Below are 15546 nucleotides of genomic sequence, written 5' to 3'. Positions count from 1 at the left end.
GCGTGGCCAGGCTCTGTCCTGCTCAGCAGCCTGGACCTCACCTGATGTGTCTGCACTCGGCAGGGCACTGTGTACCCTGCCCTTTCCTGTTTGCCTCGGGCACCCCCCGCCGGAGCCTGGGGAATCCACTAAAGTTAGTGTACATCTGAGGTGGAGACTCTCTCTGCACCCTCATCTTGCTCTGGCCCCTTAGCCAGGGCTGTCCGGTTGGGACAGAGCCATCCCACCAAGCTGGCTTTCGGTGCCCGAACCCACCGCGAGAGAATGCGAAACTGCAGGAACCAGGGACAGCTGGGGTTCAGCCAGGTTCCAACAAAACCATGGGACAAAAATGCACGCGGAGTTGACAAGAGTGCCCTGCGTGGCGGCTGAAAAGGGTCAAGCGATGTCGGCAGGACGCTGGGCATTCGAGTGTGGCCGGGCGGGGCGTTGCCACGGTCCCCAAAGCAGGCGCAGGCGAGACCGACAGGGCTGCCACGCGTCTCATGCGTATCCCACGGCGGTTTTACTTGGCCATATGCACTCCAACGGCTGCAAAACGGCCCGCTTGGGCGGGATCTCGTCTTAAGGGTTAGACGACGGCCGGTCCTTGGGAGAGTGGCCCGGGCAGCATGAGGGACGGCGAGCGCACCGGGTAGGCCCGGGGAGACGTCCTCGAACCCCGGGTGAGCAGAGACCTGTGCGGAGAGTGAGGAGACACTGTGCGGAGGCCGCGAGCCAGCGCACTCTCCGCGGCGGCCACCACAGCGACGGTGGGCAGGCTCTGCTGCTGCGGCCGCCGGGAGAGAATGGGCCACACCGCGCGGACCTGGCGGGTCGGCCTCGACATCATGCTTCTCCCCTCGGCGTGGTCCGGCCAGTGCCCGAGGCGCCGTAGAGGCTTCCACAATGTTGCTATCCCTAGTCAGGTCAGAGCCACCGAGATCGAACGACTGACTTCGTGCAGGAGCTGCCTGCCCAGTGGGGCTGGTTACCTGCGAAGAGCGTTTGCTCCGCAGTTCTCAAACACGGTTTTAGTACTTTCTGTTAGCAGGACCCATCGCTAAATAATTAAAGGTTCTCCTCCCCCTACTCAACAAAAATTTGAATTCCGAGATCAGAGACTGACCGTGGGCGGGCGCACAGCTAAAATCAGAACGTTTTAGGTGGGTCTAAAGCTCCCTTGAGAAATACCTGCGCCGACAGATAGAAAAATGCGGTAAGAATCCGTGAGCTTGAGTTCTGTATCCACATTTGTGTCTGCAAAAGATGGAAGCTGCCAAGATTTCCCCAGAATTGAAAAATAACTCCCTAAAAATCACGTTTGTCCTCTGGAAATTTAGTCTGAGTCTAGCTTCAGGTGGGTGATTTGTACCCTGCTTAAAAGCATCCCACCATAGCTTATGATACCCTATTTTGGTTGGGTTTTTTGTTATTGTTTTTATTAGTGATCTCCCCGTTTAAAGGGGAAAAAAGTATTTTTTTCATTGATCTGATCTACAATTTCCAGCACATAAATCTGCCTTGCAAATGCTCTGCACGGAGTTTAGTTCTGCACTCTGCATTTTAAGTCAACATCAAAACTGGAATTAAACAGAGAAAACCAGCGTGGAGCGTAAACTGTGCTTAAAGGCTTTTAAATGAGAAAAACTTCTGTAAGAAAATAAACAAGGAAACCTAATGCTCAATCATTTCCCCAAGCAGCAAGAAAAACAGCTTTAAATCACCCATCCACGTGGGAAATGGGGCCTCTTTTTCTCTTTCAGTTCTCAGCCTCAAAAAAATATAGGGTGATTAAAAATTTCAGTCTTGAGGTGAATATTATAGAAGGGGTTTGTGGAAGTTTGTTTAATCCTTGTCCTTCCAGCCTTTGTAGAGACTCCTTCACACACAGTTACTAATTTCAATTCTGTGATTATTTTTAGTATCCCAAGACATCTTGAGAATGAAATGGTAGTGTGATGCTACCAAGATTTTGAATGGCTATAGATGTGAAAACATGTCTGATCCTTGCAAAGGTTATTCTGTTAGCCACTTCCCCTCACTGCCAAAACTGTATTATATCTGGATAACACATATATTTCTTTTTAGTTGAATTTGTCCTAAATAAAGTCATCTTTTATTTGAATCCTGCCTTTCTGCCTTTGATAATATGAAAGACATACATTTCTAGATGCCTCAATTTTTCCTTTGCAAGGCTGTTTTAGAACAGGCTATGTTGCCAGTTGGGAGATATGCAGTTTAAATGATTTCACAGTAATCTTCCCTGAGTTTTTTTTTTTTAACTATGAAATCTCCAATCTAATACTTTATTCTTAATTATTCCAGGCATCCATATTTCCTTTCTCTCTTTCTCTTATTTTTCCTTCAACAGCTCAATTTTGTCTACTCAGATAGATAAAAGCTGAGGTTTGCTCCCAGACAAGGAATCTACTAGACCCTGGGTGTGGGTGTGTGTGTAGGGGGGGGAAGTGGAGGGATTGTATTCAGCAATCTAGGGAGGAGGGGAATTAGCAATATTTTAGTATTTAAAAATGTTTTTCAAATATGATTATGGAAGGATTTTTGTTTGTTGATTTAAGCCTTTTGGCATTAATACAGGGTATTATAGATGAAATGTGTATATGGAAAAAACTGGAGTTTTAAAGTCATTGTTATGCCTAGGGTTTGTTTTATAAACCCTAGATGCCACAGGGTTTATAATTATTTTAGATTAAATACCTTGCAAAATCTGTGTCACATGTGATAGAATGCTTACCATTGTGAAATAATTATCTTTATTCCATCCTTAAAATTCTATTGAAGACCTACTATGTGCTAGGATGGTGGCAAGACACATGTAAAAATGAACTTTATCTTCAAATTCTTTTCATTTCTCATCACTAAAAAAGATTACCCCCGTATAAAGTGCTCATTTTCATCCACTGCCATGGACCCAATCTTGTCCACCCCCTGCCTTCAATAAACAGCTGAACCCAAATTTGGCACCCTCTGCAGGTGGTGCCTAGTTCTTCCGCTTCTGATTACTGCACTCCTTTAAAAGCTATTGGGTTTTTGGGTTTGTTGTTGTTCTTTAATATTTTAAGGGTTGTGTTTGAGTTTTGCATTTTTTGAAGTTAATCTATCCTCAAAATTAAAACCTCCTTTCTAGCAGCCAGCTGTTCGGATGACCCTGTCTGATTCACCGGGTGGAGGCTTCGGGGTGAGTTATGAGCTCAACAGTAGCTGGGGAAATAAATGATGTGCCCAGAGTTCACACATCGTCCATCCCCTCCTCCCCATAAACTCACACTCCTCTGCAGAAGGGAGAGGAGGGAGGAGCCCGGGGCCCTGGGCTGGGGAGGAAGGTGAGGGACGCTGCAGAAAGCACAATCGTAGTTAAAGTAGCCACAGGGGACCGGCCTGGCCACCAACCGGACTCCAGAGGGAGTCTTCACCAGCGCCCTCTTTAAAAATAACAAGAAGTTAGCTAAGAACTAATGTTCTTTCTATTTATTTATCTCGCGAGTTATAATTTGTGGAGTTAGCGCTTAAACAAGAAAGCTTGCTGTCTTACAAACAAAACCAAAACAACAAAACCCAGCCCAATACTCTCACGGCCGCATCTGCACGACACAGGAGCGCCCGGGACCGGGGACTCCCCGGGCGCTCGGGTCCCACTCTGTGCTCGCCCAGGAACCTCGCCCCACTATTCTCCTCCTCCCGCGGTTACTCGCAGCTCCACCAGCAGCACCATATGCTTCTTCTGATCAAACAGCGAGCGACATCGGCACCGATAATTGACGAGATCCACCAGAAATCACGCAGAAAGGGAGCCCACTGAGACCGCAGGGGCTGACAAATCACTGCTAATAATCCTGTTAGGAACAGTGCGACCAACGGAGTTCGCAATAGCTTTATTTTTATAAAGTAGTCGCTGACAGTATAATAGACGAGATCTCTTTTTTAAACAGAAGGCAGTGTAGCATCACAGTAAGTTTCCCACTAGCAGTTCTCAGCACAGTTTGAATGGGAAGCACGGTTTTAAAATATATATAAGTTCTCCCTCCTCTCCCCTCCACCCCTTAACTTGACAGGTATTTTAGGTTGTGGTTTCCAGGAGCAGATGAGATTGTTCAAAGAACTGTTTTAAGACACAACGGCTACAACACTACTTATAGTTTGGGGGTACAATTGAACTATAATTGGAAAGTTTTCCTTTAGTGCCCATGACTAATTTGGAACATGCTTTGCAAGATTTTGATTCAGATAATAACTGTTAGTTAAGATCAAGCAAAGTAAAACTCCAAGCCAATAATGACTATTTCCTTAAAAGAAAACAACAACCCCCAAACATCCCAAATCAACAATAACATAAACCTCTCTGGGTCAAATAAGAAGTCCTTGTTTGTAAATAAACAGGGTTCTTTCACTTGGATTTTTGTTTGTTTGGTATTCTTTCCTTTACATTTCCAAACTGCTCTCCCCCAGCAAAGACATGTCATTCATACACACACACACACACACACACATACATATAGTCTGTCCATGTTATTTGAATGTGGGTAAAGAAAAGGACTGGGAAATGGGAGAGAGATATGTCCTTTTCCCAGTGAGTATAAATGGGAAATTTTATACATGAGAGTGTTTTGTGAAGTCTGCTCTGTCCTCACACAGCAAATCTTCATAATCTAAATACACATTTCAAATCATGTAAACAGCTAGGCTATTCTAACTTCTAGGCCTTATAAGACAATTTTCCCAGGATCTGTTTGCCAACCTGCCTGCTACCTAGAAGATATTTTCGAAGTGGTCTAACCATCTTAATTCAATTTTATGTATTTGGGGTCTAGCCTGTTATCTCAGAGATAATATCAAGTGCCGATGTGCAAATTACAAGCCCCAGAGTTAGTTTCAGAATCTGTGAATGTCTCAAAAACTCAAAATAAATTTGCTATTTCAGTCAAGAGACTAGGTAAATTCAGGACATATTTGTTCATGAATATGCTTGCTCCTCATTTGCAGAATTATAAACATATATAGAAATTATTAACTGGTTTAGCTAGCTCCATGTACACGGGTCTATCTGTACGTAGCGAAAATACGAGAATTTGGCAGTGTTCCTGTTTTCTACTAGATACAATTCTAACAAGAGGAATAAAAAAAGAAAGTCTTGTTTGGATTAGTAGTACTTTCAATTGAGCCCAGTATCTGAAGTGTAGACAAAAGCACTGCTGGGCTGCTTCCCAACCAAACATATCTGAGGGACTGAAAAGAAAGTATTAATGGGGAAGTAGAAAGTGCCACGAAAAAGCAATGGGAATTCTAAGTTCAGACAGGTCCTTAGTGAAGCAGCCACGCTCAACTTCCCTTTGCAGAGCGTCTGTGAGTATGATTGTACTTCTCTGTCCAGTGGTATAGGCTCACTCACTGGCTGGCAAATCCCCTTACCCTTCTGCCTTTGAAATTCCATCTGGGCAAAGTCACTTACCTTCTGGGAACACTACTCTCATTTTGAGATAGCTGGTCGTGAGTCTGATTATGGATGCTTTGTCCAGCTGCGAGGTGATAGCCGAGGGCAAAGGCAGTAATTTAGCCAGTTCATAAAATTCACTGTTTTCCTTCTCCCTCCTAGTCCGGGCAGCATTTTTGGACTTCTCTTTCATTGTGTCTCGTTCCCCCTTTCTTCTTAAAACATAAGCTCCACAGATTCATCCAAAACCAAAAATAAACTTTCAATTAGAGGTCATTTTGGCAAAAAAATAAAATAAAATAAAGCATACTTTGAATGAAGAGGCTGAAGTATTTGCTTCAGTGTTTCACTGATAGTGGTAGAAGACCAACGCGGCGAACAGAATATTTTTCTTTAACAATACGGGATGCGAGTATAGGAAAAGTCGCTGATCCAGGGCAATCTGGGCAATCTTAGGAGTTTCTGTGTATCAAATGCCGGTGGGACCCCTGAAGAGCCAGCCTTTCCTTCTGTTCCGCGCTGCGAACCCGGGTCTTCGGAAAATCAACATAATAATCCCCGACGTTTGCTCTTCAGTCCCGTGGTATTAGAGGCGGTTCCGAGCCCCTTTGGGAAGAACATGAAAGCCGGGCGTCTCTTTCAGGCCACTGTGAAGACAACAGCATCAGAGCATAAGAGATCTGCGGTTCCACAATCACTTATGCCCTCGTCCCGAATTCCGGAAAGGGCCTCAGCTTTCATCGGTGTTTGTGTTTGTTTTTTTAAAATATGGAGACATCAGCAGAGACTGAGCCCCTTGCAAATAATGCCACATTCTCCAGCCCCCTGGGAAGTTGCCCAAACAACAAAACGCCTATTTCTGAAGACCCTTAGGAGACCCACAACCGCCGATGCCCGTGCCCGTGCCCCCGGGCCAGGCGCAAGTCCCAGAAAAGCAGGTTTCTGCAAATCCGAATTCCTCCACAGCGCTGCGGTCGCCTTTCAGTAACCCCACTTTGGCAGATCTGGAACTTGGCTACCTCTCTAACTTGGGTCTCAAGTCTCAGGGATTCCGCAAAAAGTGGCTCTTACACATCAAGTCCCTCGGGACTCCCGAGGCGACCCAGCGCTCTCCCTGCCCAGCAGGGGCGACAACACGCCGGGCACGGCAGCACCAGGTTAACAGGTGGCACATTCACGACAGCGCCTGGCAGGCACCAGGGGGGTAGGAGGCGGTCCGGCCTCTCTCCCTCAGCCGTAATGCTGCGGGTGCAGCTGGGCGGGCGCAGGGTGTCTTCCGCTTCACCTACCTTCAGTCCGCGATGGCTGCAAAGGGTGTGGAGGCGCCAGCCTTTTAATTGTACTCATGTCTACGGTCCACCTAAGCAACTCCGCCGGCCTCTCAGCTTCCCACCGGCAGAGAGGAGCAGAGCGCGCCCTGGCTCCCTTTTCTCTCCCCTGGTCATAAATTGGGGGAAGGGTGCGTGGAAGAAGCAGGGGAATGCGGGCTTTGGGACGGGTGAGGTGGTTTTAGAATCCTCCTCCTCGGTAGTTGCTACAAAGCCGGCATATTCCTAATTGGAAGCCGAAAACGCCCCCCTGTAACTTCTTTATACCTTACGGGGTTTAGCTTCAACTTCACTCCCGGGCTGTCTCTCTCCCGCCCTCTCTTAATGTCACTCACAAACCTCCTCGCCTCCGATTGGCCCGACGCGCCCCGGGGCACGGTATTCATTGGTCAACGGGGCTGAGTGACGCGAGCACGCCCCGCGCCGAGCCCCGCGCTCCTCCCTGCGCTCACCCACTCGGGGCTCGCTGTCTCGCCTGCTACCCGCGTGGCCGCCGCGTTATTAACGAGCCCCTGCACTGGTGTTCGCTCTGCCCTGCAGCTGCCACTGCTCCCTGCATCCGCGGCCTTGGGGAAGAGGTGCAGGACCCACGCACTCCGCGATCCCTGGGGTCGAATGGCTAAACTGTCAGTCGCGAGCACCAACCCCGTAGTACCAGGGGCGCTCGGGGCCGCAGGGGTCAGGTCCGGGGGCCTGGGGCTCCCGGCTGGAGAAGTAGGGAGATGCCTGTACTGCGAGCGAGATTCGCCCAAGAGCCGACCTGGGGACCGTGCCCTTCCCTGGCAAGTCGCGGGGGCCCACCGCGTGCGCCAGGCCCACGGAGTGCTCGCGGCCAGTGTTGGGCTTTATTTTCTCTCACGTTTCTCTGAATCCACAGCGACACCTAATTTATCGCCAGAGGAGATAAATATGCCTGTCTTTCAATTAATCCCAAAGAGAAGCGTCTTTTTTGAAATGGGTTGAGTTTGGGGGCTGATTGGCTCACCGCGGAAAGCTCAGCCGTGGAGTTTTTTCTTAAAGGATAGCAGATAGGGGATACTAGGGGAAAGAGGTTACATTTCAGGCCAAAATTGAATTAGATGGATAGCTCACACATTCCGTTATCTTACACGTCAGCGAAGACTTTTTGTTTCAGAAAACAAAAGTCCAACATGAATATTCCTTTACAGAAAGGATACAATGTGCACAAATGAATTTACAACATTCAAAATTCCCCAACAGGAGCCTTTTAAACAAACGTTTGTAAGTATCATTGCTGACAAATTCTATCTTAGAGACCTAATTTGAATCGCCGTCTCTCTGTCATCTGAGGAAAGACAACAGAGAGCAACGGGGAAAAAGTTGACTTGACCCACAAGTCAATTTTTGGTGCTTGCGAATCACTCCCTATAGATGTGATTCCCAGCTTGTTTTTGGTGATGCTAGTGACCGTGATTCAGCGCTTGGAGGCAGTTGTTTCATCTGCCATAAAAGAGTGAGAACACCAATAATGTTGCTGTCACCTTCTCCTTTGTGGCACTAATTGCCGCTGAGAAAACATATATTTGAAGAGGGGTGTGTGCCATTCTGCTGAGGTTCAGAACAACTTTAAGTGTTTGTTCAAAAATACAGACAACTGCCACTTCCTTGCTGCCGGATGGCAGTAAGCTCACAGCGACCACGGGAGATTTCTGGGGGTGTTTACACATCTGGGAAACACCTGGCAAGAGGAGGTAACCGTTCTGGATAGAAAGAAAGAATCAGAAAAAGAACTAAAAATGAGATTTTGTAGGTGTTTCAAAACTGGGATCCAACTAATGGGCTATTGATCTAGAAGGTGGAGTCATTTCCCCAGAGGCTGTAGCCACTTACAGACCTGGATGGGTAGGACTGCAGAGATGTACAGTGGCTGGCTCCCTTACGATTCCAGAAAGAGCAGACAAGACCAACTAAGTACTACATGTATAGAAAGGGGAGCTGTGTTTGTAGAAGGTGAAAGGACCTTCAGTGACCCTTGTTCTCCCTAACCCCAACCTTGACGGATTTTAGGGGCAAAATGGAGCTGCCAGACAAAGCAATGACACTTGAGGGGATAAGAAACTGTTTTCTTTCCGACCGTGTTCTAGAAAGGATTTCTGTTAAGTCTGCGGTAGCTCGAAATCCTATCTCTACTTCAAAGAAAGTGCAGGTGTGTTAGTGCTTTTCTGGGGTCTGAAACTCTCGCTCACCGCAGGAACTCTATCGGGGAATCAGGCGGTGCCGGGCTTCCCATTCAGGATGTTTTTCACCTGGAAGAAACGTAGGATTCTGCCTTCAGAAGCAAGATGGGCAAAAGGAGTACGGAAGTTTTCACACGGAAGGCGATGTCCTGGGGGGCCTGTCAGGCTGCTGCAGCGTCCCAGTGAAGCTCAGTTGTCGATAAACCGAGTAGATGTCGTTTAATAAACAAAGTGAATGCACGGCCATGTGGTGACCGCCCCCTTGCTAAGTCCGCCGCACACAAGTGTCTGAGCCGCGTTTACCCAGAGAGTGAATTAGCACGGCGACGTGACACCTGTTTTTCTAATCTTTGAACCTAGGCTGGAGCGGGAATGCGGCCCCTTTACTCCCTTGACCAGGCGCAGGGACCCGGCCTCGCACCCTCCGGGCAACCCCGCCCGCGGGCCCCCGCACGCGCCCCCTACCAGCCGGGGGCGTGAACCGGATCCTCAGGTGCTTCCCTTGTGTTCGGTGAATTTGTGTTCACCTCTAGCAGAAGAAATTTTAAATAAGTTTCTTGGAGTTAAAAGGCAAATCCCACCCACCTCTTGGTCAATATAAAGGGGAAAGCCCCAGAGAGGAAAGAGACCCGTACACTCGACCCAACAACACTAAACAGGAATCCTCAGGGCGTCTCGGCCACCGCTTCCTAGCGCGGGTGCCGCAAAACGTAGCCCTCTGGCACTCGTGCACTTGTCTACGCCGCCCCGGAACGCGATCTTAATGGGGGAAGAAACCGGAACCGATCTATAAACAAACACCTTGCTCCTCCCCTCCCCTCGCCTCCCTTCTCCTCTGCTCCCCTCCCAGGAGTGCAAACAGCCTAGAGTGACCGCGACGTTGTACCCCCTGAGAATCTCTTTCGTATTCGGGGCGATCCCGGATTCAGCCTGCATGGAGCCGGCCCTCAGCTGGCAGGCACGCCACCACGTGTAGGCGTCCACGGCTCTAGCCCCCGGGCCCGCCCTGGCGGATCCCAGAACCAACTCGCCAGTGCCTGCCCGCAACCAAGAAGAGGGGGCCTCCAGGATCGCCTGACCCCCTCCCAACATCTGGCAAAGTCCAGACTAGAAAAGCCAAGCCCTTGGGTGATAAAAGAACAAGTGAAAGCCCAGAGAAATTCCTGGGCAAACCACGGGTTTCAGTGCAGCAGCCGGGACCCAGGCGAACTGCGGTGCCCACCCCTGTTAGGGCACAGACGTCTCTCCTGCCTTCTACTAACTCCTCTCTGCGCCCTGATACCTGAGTATCTTACGAAAACTATAGTGATCTCTGTCTTCCCCCTTACGTACTATTTTTTTGTTATATTTTTGCATACTGCTAGGGACGCATGCACTTTCACACGTTTGTACATTACACATACGCAATTGTACAAAGCACACAGGCTCGTATTTAACTCAAGGTCAGGATGAAGGATATATTTATAATCAAGATATAAACTCTGAAGATGATCAGTTAAATATCTCAGTATGTTATATCCAGATGTTCACTCTCCACCACTGGAAAAGAGAATTTATCTAGGGAAATATTAATGTCTAGGGAAATACTAATGTTTTACTCCTTCCATGTTTGTAAGTGAATCCTTCTCTTGCCCCCATTTTATTACCACATTTAGACGCTGTGATGTCCAGGCAGAAACAAGAGCCCCTTACGACTTTGACTCAGTGGGGCGGTTCTGCTAGAAAACAAAGGATAGAAGGAACCTTCCCCCAAAATCGGGCTATATTTAATATCTTTTAAATTACTGTAAATATTGTTTGGTCAGGACATTTTGAAAAGTATAAGCTATTTTATGCAAAAACAAAACAGCTCTCTTCTGAGGTATTGCTTCTCAGGTGTCTGCCTGCATCGACCATTGAAATATTCAAAAAATTAGCTTCGGTGGTTACAGACTAAAAATAAAAAGAAAGAAAATGCAGCAACTTGAAAAATAAGAGTGGTGATTACAAGTAAGAGTATTATATACTTTCTCTCAATATTCTAGACAACATTTTCCACCCAGACTTTGAAACCGTAGTCTAAATTGGCCGCTGAGAAACCGGAGTGCTTCTTAAACTGTGCACACTTGAAAAGAACTGGAAAACTCTGATGCTGCGCATACTAAGGACCGGAGCCCGTGGGTGCCTGCCGCTCCGGGCGTGGCACTTTTCACACTTTTCCTTTACAGAAATGGAGCTTTGGATGGTGTGCGTGTATAAGTACGCAAAGCTGGGCACAGGTGCACAACCAAGGTGTTCAAAAGCTGAAGATCAACGTTGGTTTGAGACCTCAGATGGAAAGACTGTTGGATTCCTAAGGACGCCAGGCTGGGGCTCGCGAACCGAGACCGAATGGCCGGAAGGGGGCGGAATGGGGTCTGTGGCCTCGAAAAGGGTGAGAAGCATTTGAACTGGGTGGATCCAGAGGACGTGTGCTTCATCCCCTCTGGATTTGAGAGCCTTTGGAATAGATTTCTGGAGAGTTTCCCTTTCTTTGCTTCCAACTTGGTACCCAAAACCAATGTACCCAGGGACAAGGCCGCGAGCGCCTGAAGAAGACTCCCTAGACCTCCATACTCTAGGAGAAATGGGTGAGGCATTCCCGTAAGGCGGATACCTCTAATCCATAAACAGATAACCGACTTCCAGACCTGGTGGAGACTCAGAGTCACCTAGGGTAAGCGGGTGGCGGAGAGCTGCTTTTAAATATGGACCCTCGAACCCCACTCCGATTAGGAATCGGAAATGCCTGTTGGACTCGGGAGTTGGCATTCCATACGTAAGAGGTGGGAGGGGAGAGGTAGTCTGAGCACCAGGCAGCTCCGCAGCCTCTAGAGCGGAGTGAGAATGAGTTCAGAGCGACAGGCGCGACCGCCACCTCCGATCACGCAGTGAGGGCCCAGGGACCCGCTTTGAGACGCTGCAGCTTGACTCAGCCATGGTTGACCCGACGGACAAGTCGCTATGTCTCTAGGTCCGGAGCCTCGAATAGCTGCCGCCTGTGCCTGCCCTCCTGGAGTCACTTCAGGATCCCAGGGAAGTACCTCTGTGATCACCTGGGCCTTGGACCAAGTGCCTTCGGCGCCTGGGGCACATTCCTGAGTCTCACCCTCTCTGGGCTCATCACCTCTGGGCAGGGGACCTGGGAATCTGCCATTGAAAATCTGGGCACTGTGGTTCATAGCTTGGTGGTTTTGGAGCTTGAGCTTGCATGGTAATTGCCTGAAGGCCTGTTGAAACACAGATTGCTGCCCCTCCCCCCCACTCCCAGAGGTTATCATTCAGCAGATCTGGAGATGGGTTTCAATAATTTGCCTTCCTAACAAGTTCCCAGGTGATGCCCATGCCGCCAGTCAGGGAACCACACTTTGACAACCATTGCTTTAGTCTGCTTTTCCACGACTTGTCTTTGAGGGAGAAGACTGTCAGGAGGGAAAAGATTTGAAGTGATAGTCCTTGTATTGTAGAACCTTGGGCATATGCATAAAATGATATAACTTTCTAGTTGAGGTGTAGGGGTGAGAGGTTCAAGATGGGTCATTCCTGCCTCTTTAGGAAAGATGATGCTGGCCTGAAGATCAGGGAGAGGAAGCCCTGAGAACTCAGCCAGGCCACTCTTTAGTGGGGAGTTTGACCTCAGAAAGGCAGGGAAGTATTCAGGGCCATCCCAGAAGGTTCCAGGGTTCTAGTGTGGCTAAAGGAAAGACCAGAGGGTTGGGCCGATAGACCAGGGGTAGGACACATTGGAAAAATAGCAGATAAGCATCGGTTCCCTTTTTGGCCCGGAAACCCTTCCCTACTTTTGCCAGACTACTTAAGCATACATGGCCCAACATGTACCAGTGTGTGTTGTGGTGGTGCTGGGGGAAGAGGCCCTGCCTGTGCCCATTAAGCCTGTGAGGTTTAAGCCTACCCTCAGGTGGCAAGTGCTCCTCTTGCGAAGGGCCACATTAGGGCAGTGTGACTTCATCAGTCCTTGGACATTTTTGTCATGTTTTTATGGGCCCCTTCCTCCATAAAAAATATTAAAGATTATATTTTACAATTGTGTTGGTATAAAGATGACTGTAAATCAGGTTGAATGGATTACCATGTATTTATAATTCTTATTTTTTTCTTCTGATTGTGAAAGAAATTAAAATGACAACATTTTGTGGGCCCCTAAAACTGCCATGGGCCCTAGGCACTGTGTCTGTTATGACAAATGGATGTCAGTGCTTCTCCTGAGCACACCTGCGAGGATGGGGATGCTACGTGTGCCTTTTCCAGCTGTGGCTCCTAAGCCTCTACAGGAAATCTGGAGAGAAGTTTGGTACAAGGATATGTATCCATGAGTCACAGCTCTACTCTGATATGAAACTAGTCAGTACATTGGTGCTCCCACTGCAGAGACCCTCTACCTTGCTTTAGTTATGTCCAAGGTATGACCCTAAATCTGTGTAGAAAAATCCAAACAAATTAGGTTACCAGCCCCCTTTCTTATCTTAATATCTGTCCTGCTTCACTTTTTTTCCTTACCTGGATAGCAGATTATGAAGTGAAATCCAGCTTTAAAAAGCGATACCAACCAAGCAAATGCATCTTTGGCTTCTAGTTGGTGTCTGCTGCTATACAATGATTTGCTTTCTTGTTTTCTTCCTAGGGTTGCTTTGTGCATATTCAAGCAAACATCAAGCTTGATGTTTTACACACTGTTCTGCACCTTGATTTTTTTCACTTGCCAGGACAGCTCCCTCATCCTTTTTCTTTTTTTTAAGTTTCAATTTTTTAAATTAAATTTATTGGGGTGACAACGGTTAGTAAAATTATACAGGTTTCAAGTATACATTTCTATAATACATCATCTACATATCACATAGCATTCCATTTTAAGAAAATATCAGTATATTTAAGAAAATATAGTATAATTAACTAGTTTACATCTCAGAAATGGAGTTACCCCCTGAGGGCACTTAGGTTGTGTCCCATCATTGCTATCACAAACAACACAGCAATGAATAAGACTGTACACATATCATTTACTGTGTACAAGTGTAACCACTGGGCAGATTCCCAAAAGTGGAGTTGCTAGGTCAAGGATATGTGGATTTGTATTCCTCGTGGATATTACCAAATTGTATACCACAAGAGTTGTGCTAATTGACACTCCCGCTGGCAATTTGGGAGGGTAACTGCTTCTCCCACAGCCTTGCAATAAAGCACATTGTAACTTCCCCCACAATCCGATAGATGAAAAAAAAAATCAGTTTACTTTTAGACTGTTTTTCTTTTATTATGGAGGTTGAAAACTTTTTATATGCCTATGGGCCTTTCGAATGTCTCTCCACAAACATTTGAGGGTAGGTCCTCTTGGCTCTGAAGTGGGCTAAGTTCTTTGTGAAGGGGAAGATCTGGGACCTGGGTTTTAATAGAGATAATGGTTTCTTGAGCCCCTGCAGGAGAGCTCAGTAGAAGATTGGGACGTGGAGACAATCCGAGATACAGAGGCAAGCTTCTGGAGTCAGCTACCAACACTTTTTCTCCCTCATATGAAACATTTAATAATCTTTAATGCAAAACACAGAAGATAAATATGCAAATATAATTTTAATGTGTCTTCATCCAACAGATCTCCTGACTAATTATGATAAATTATATTGTACATATGTTAAAATAATGGTTAATTTATGGATTCTGTATGTTTTGAAATTCAGTTGTCCCAAGTTGATATTTGATTAACATGTTTTGTATTTTACCTACAAACACATGGGGATTTTACCACAAAACAACTCAAGTATTAACATATGCCAGCCAATCTCTTCTCATGATTTAAACAAATAATTTGGAGGAAACAAGGGGATAGAGTCTTCCTGGTAGCAGTTTCACAGGAGGCAAAGCTGTAAAGGTTTGGTTAAGAATCTAAATAAAAATGATACATAGGAGAAAACAGAGGAAAACAAGTGTACTGAAAATGTGCAGCCTATCACGGTTCACATCTGCTGTAATATTTTTTTTTTCACTCCTGGAGATCCAATAACTTGTTTGTGAAAATAAATGTCACATGATAAGCCATCACATGTTCTCCCTGAATAATCAGAAGTCACAGAAAAGAAACCATGATAGCAATGGGATTGCTTTAGTATAAACCACAGCAATACAAATGTGTGTTCAAGCTGATATTAACTTTGCTTAAAATTTTAATTTCTTATTCATTTTAGGGCTTGAATGTATTAAAATTATTAACATAGTTTTATATCAAATAGCTCTCAGGCTCTCTCTTTCTGTCTCCCTCTGTTTGCCTGTCTCTCTCTTTCCCCCCACTTCCCCGCCCCTCCCCCCATAAAAAGACATGATAATGAGAAACTATTCCAGCAGGAGGAGCTGGTTTAGAAACAAATGGATTCCATGGCAACTCCTGACTCCACATGACTTCTAATAATCAGCATTTCAGTTGGAAATTGTCTATGTGATATTCTGTTCAATGCTGGGGCTTTATGTGGGGTTTTCCCTAGTTTACATCTCAGAAATGGAGTCAACCTCCAGTTTCATGAATAAGCAGCAGTGGCAGCAGCAGCAATATGTTACCACCTGT

General features: G+C 46.7%; 1 protein-coding gene across 1 annotated transcript in view; it reads right to left on the bottom strand.

The window, feature by feature from the left end:
* The window catches only part of SIM1 (SIM bHLH transcription factor 1), a 71924-nt gene extending 64883 nt beyond the window's left edge, over positions 1-7041 (bottom strand). Inside the window, exons 1-2 of the mRNA XM_088795537.1 lie at positions 6721-7041; positions 5450-6078 (exon numbers count right to left, since the gene is read on the bottom strand). Coding sequence (XP_088651663.1) covers positions 5450-5624 — 175 coding nt within the window. The 5' untranslated portion in view covers positions 5625-6078; positions 6721-7041. The remainder of the gene's footprint in view (positions 1-5449; positions 6079-6720) is intronic.
* Between the last annotated feature and the right edge of the window lie 8505 nt (positions 7042-15546).

The sequence above is a fragment of the Rhinolophus sinicus genome, chromosome 2, assembly GCF_057876585.1.
Source record: "Rhinolophus sinicus isolate RSI-liver-muscle chromosome 2, RSI-T2T, whole genome shotgun sequence".
NCBI classification, from domain to species: Eukaryota; Metazoa; Chordata; class Mammalia; order Chiroptera; family Rhinolophidae; genus Rhinolophus; species Rhinolophus sinicus.
This window is presented reverse-complemented; position numbering and strand designations above follow the sequence as displayed.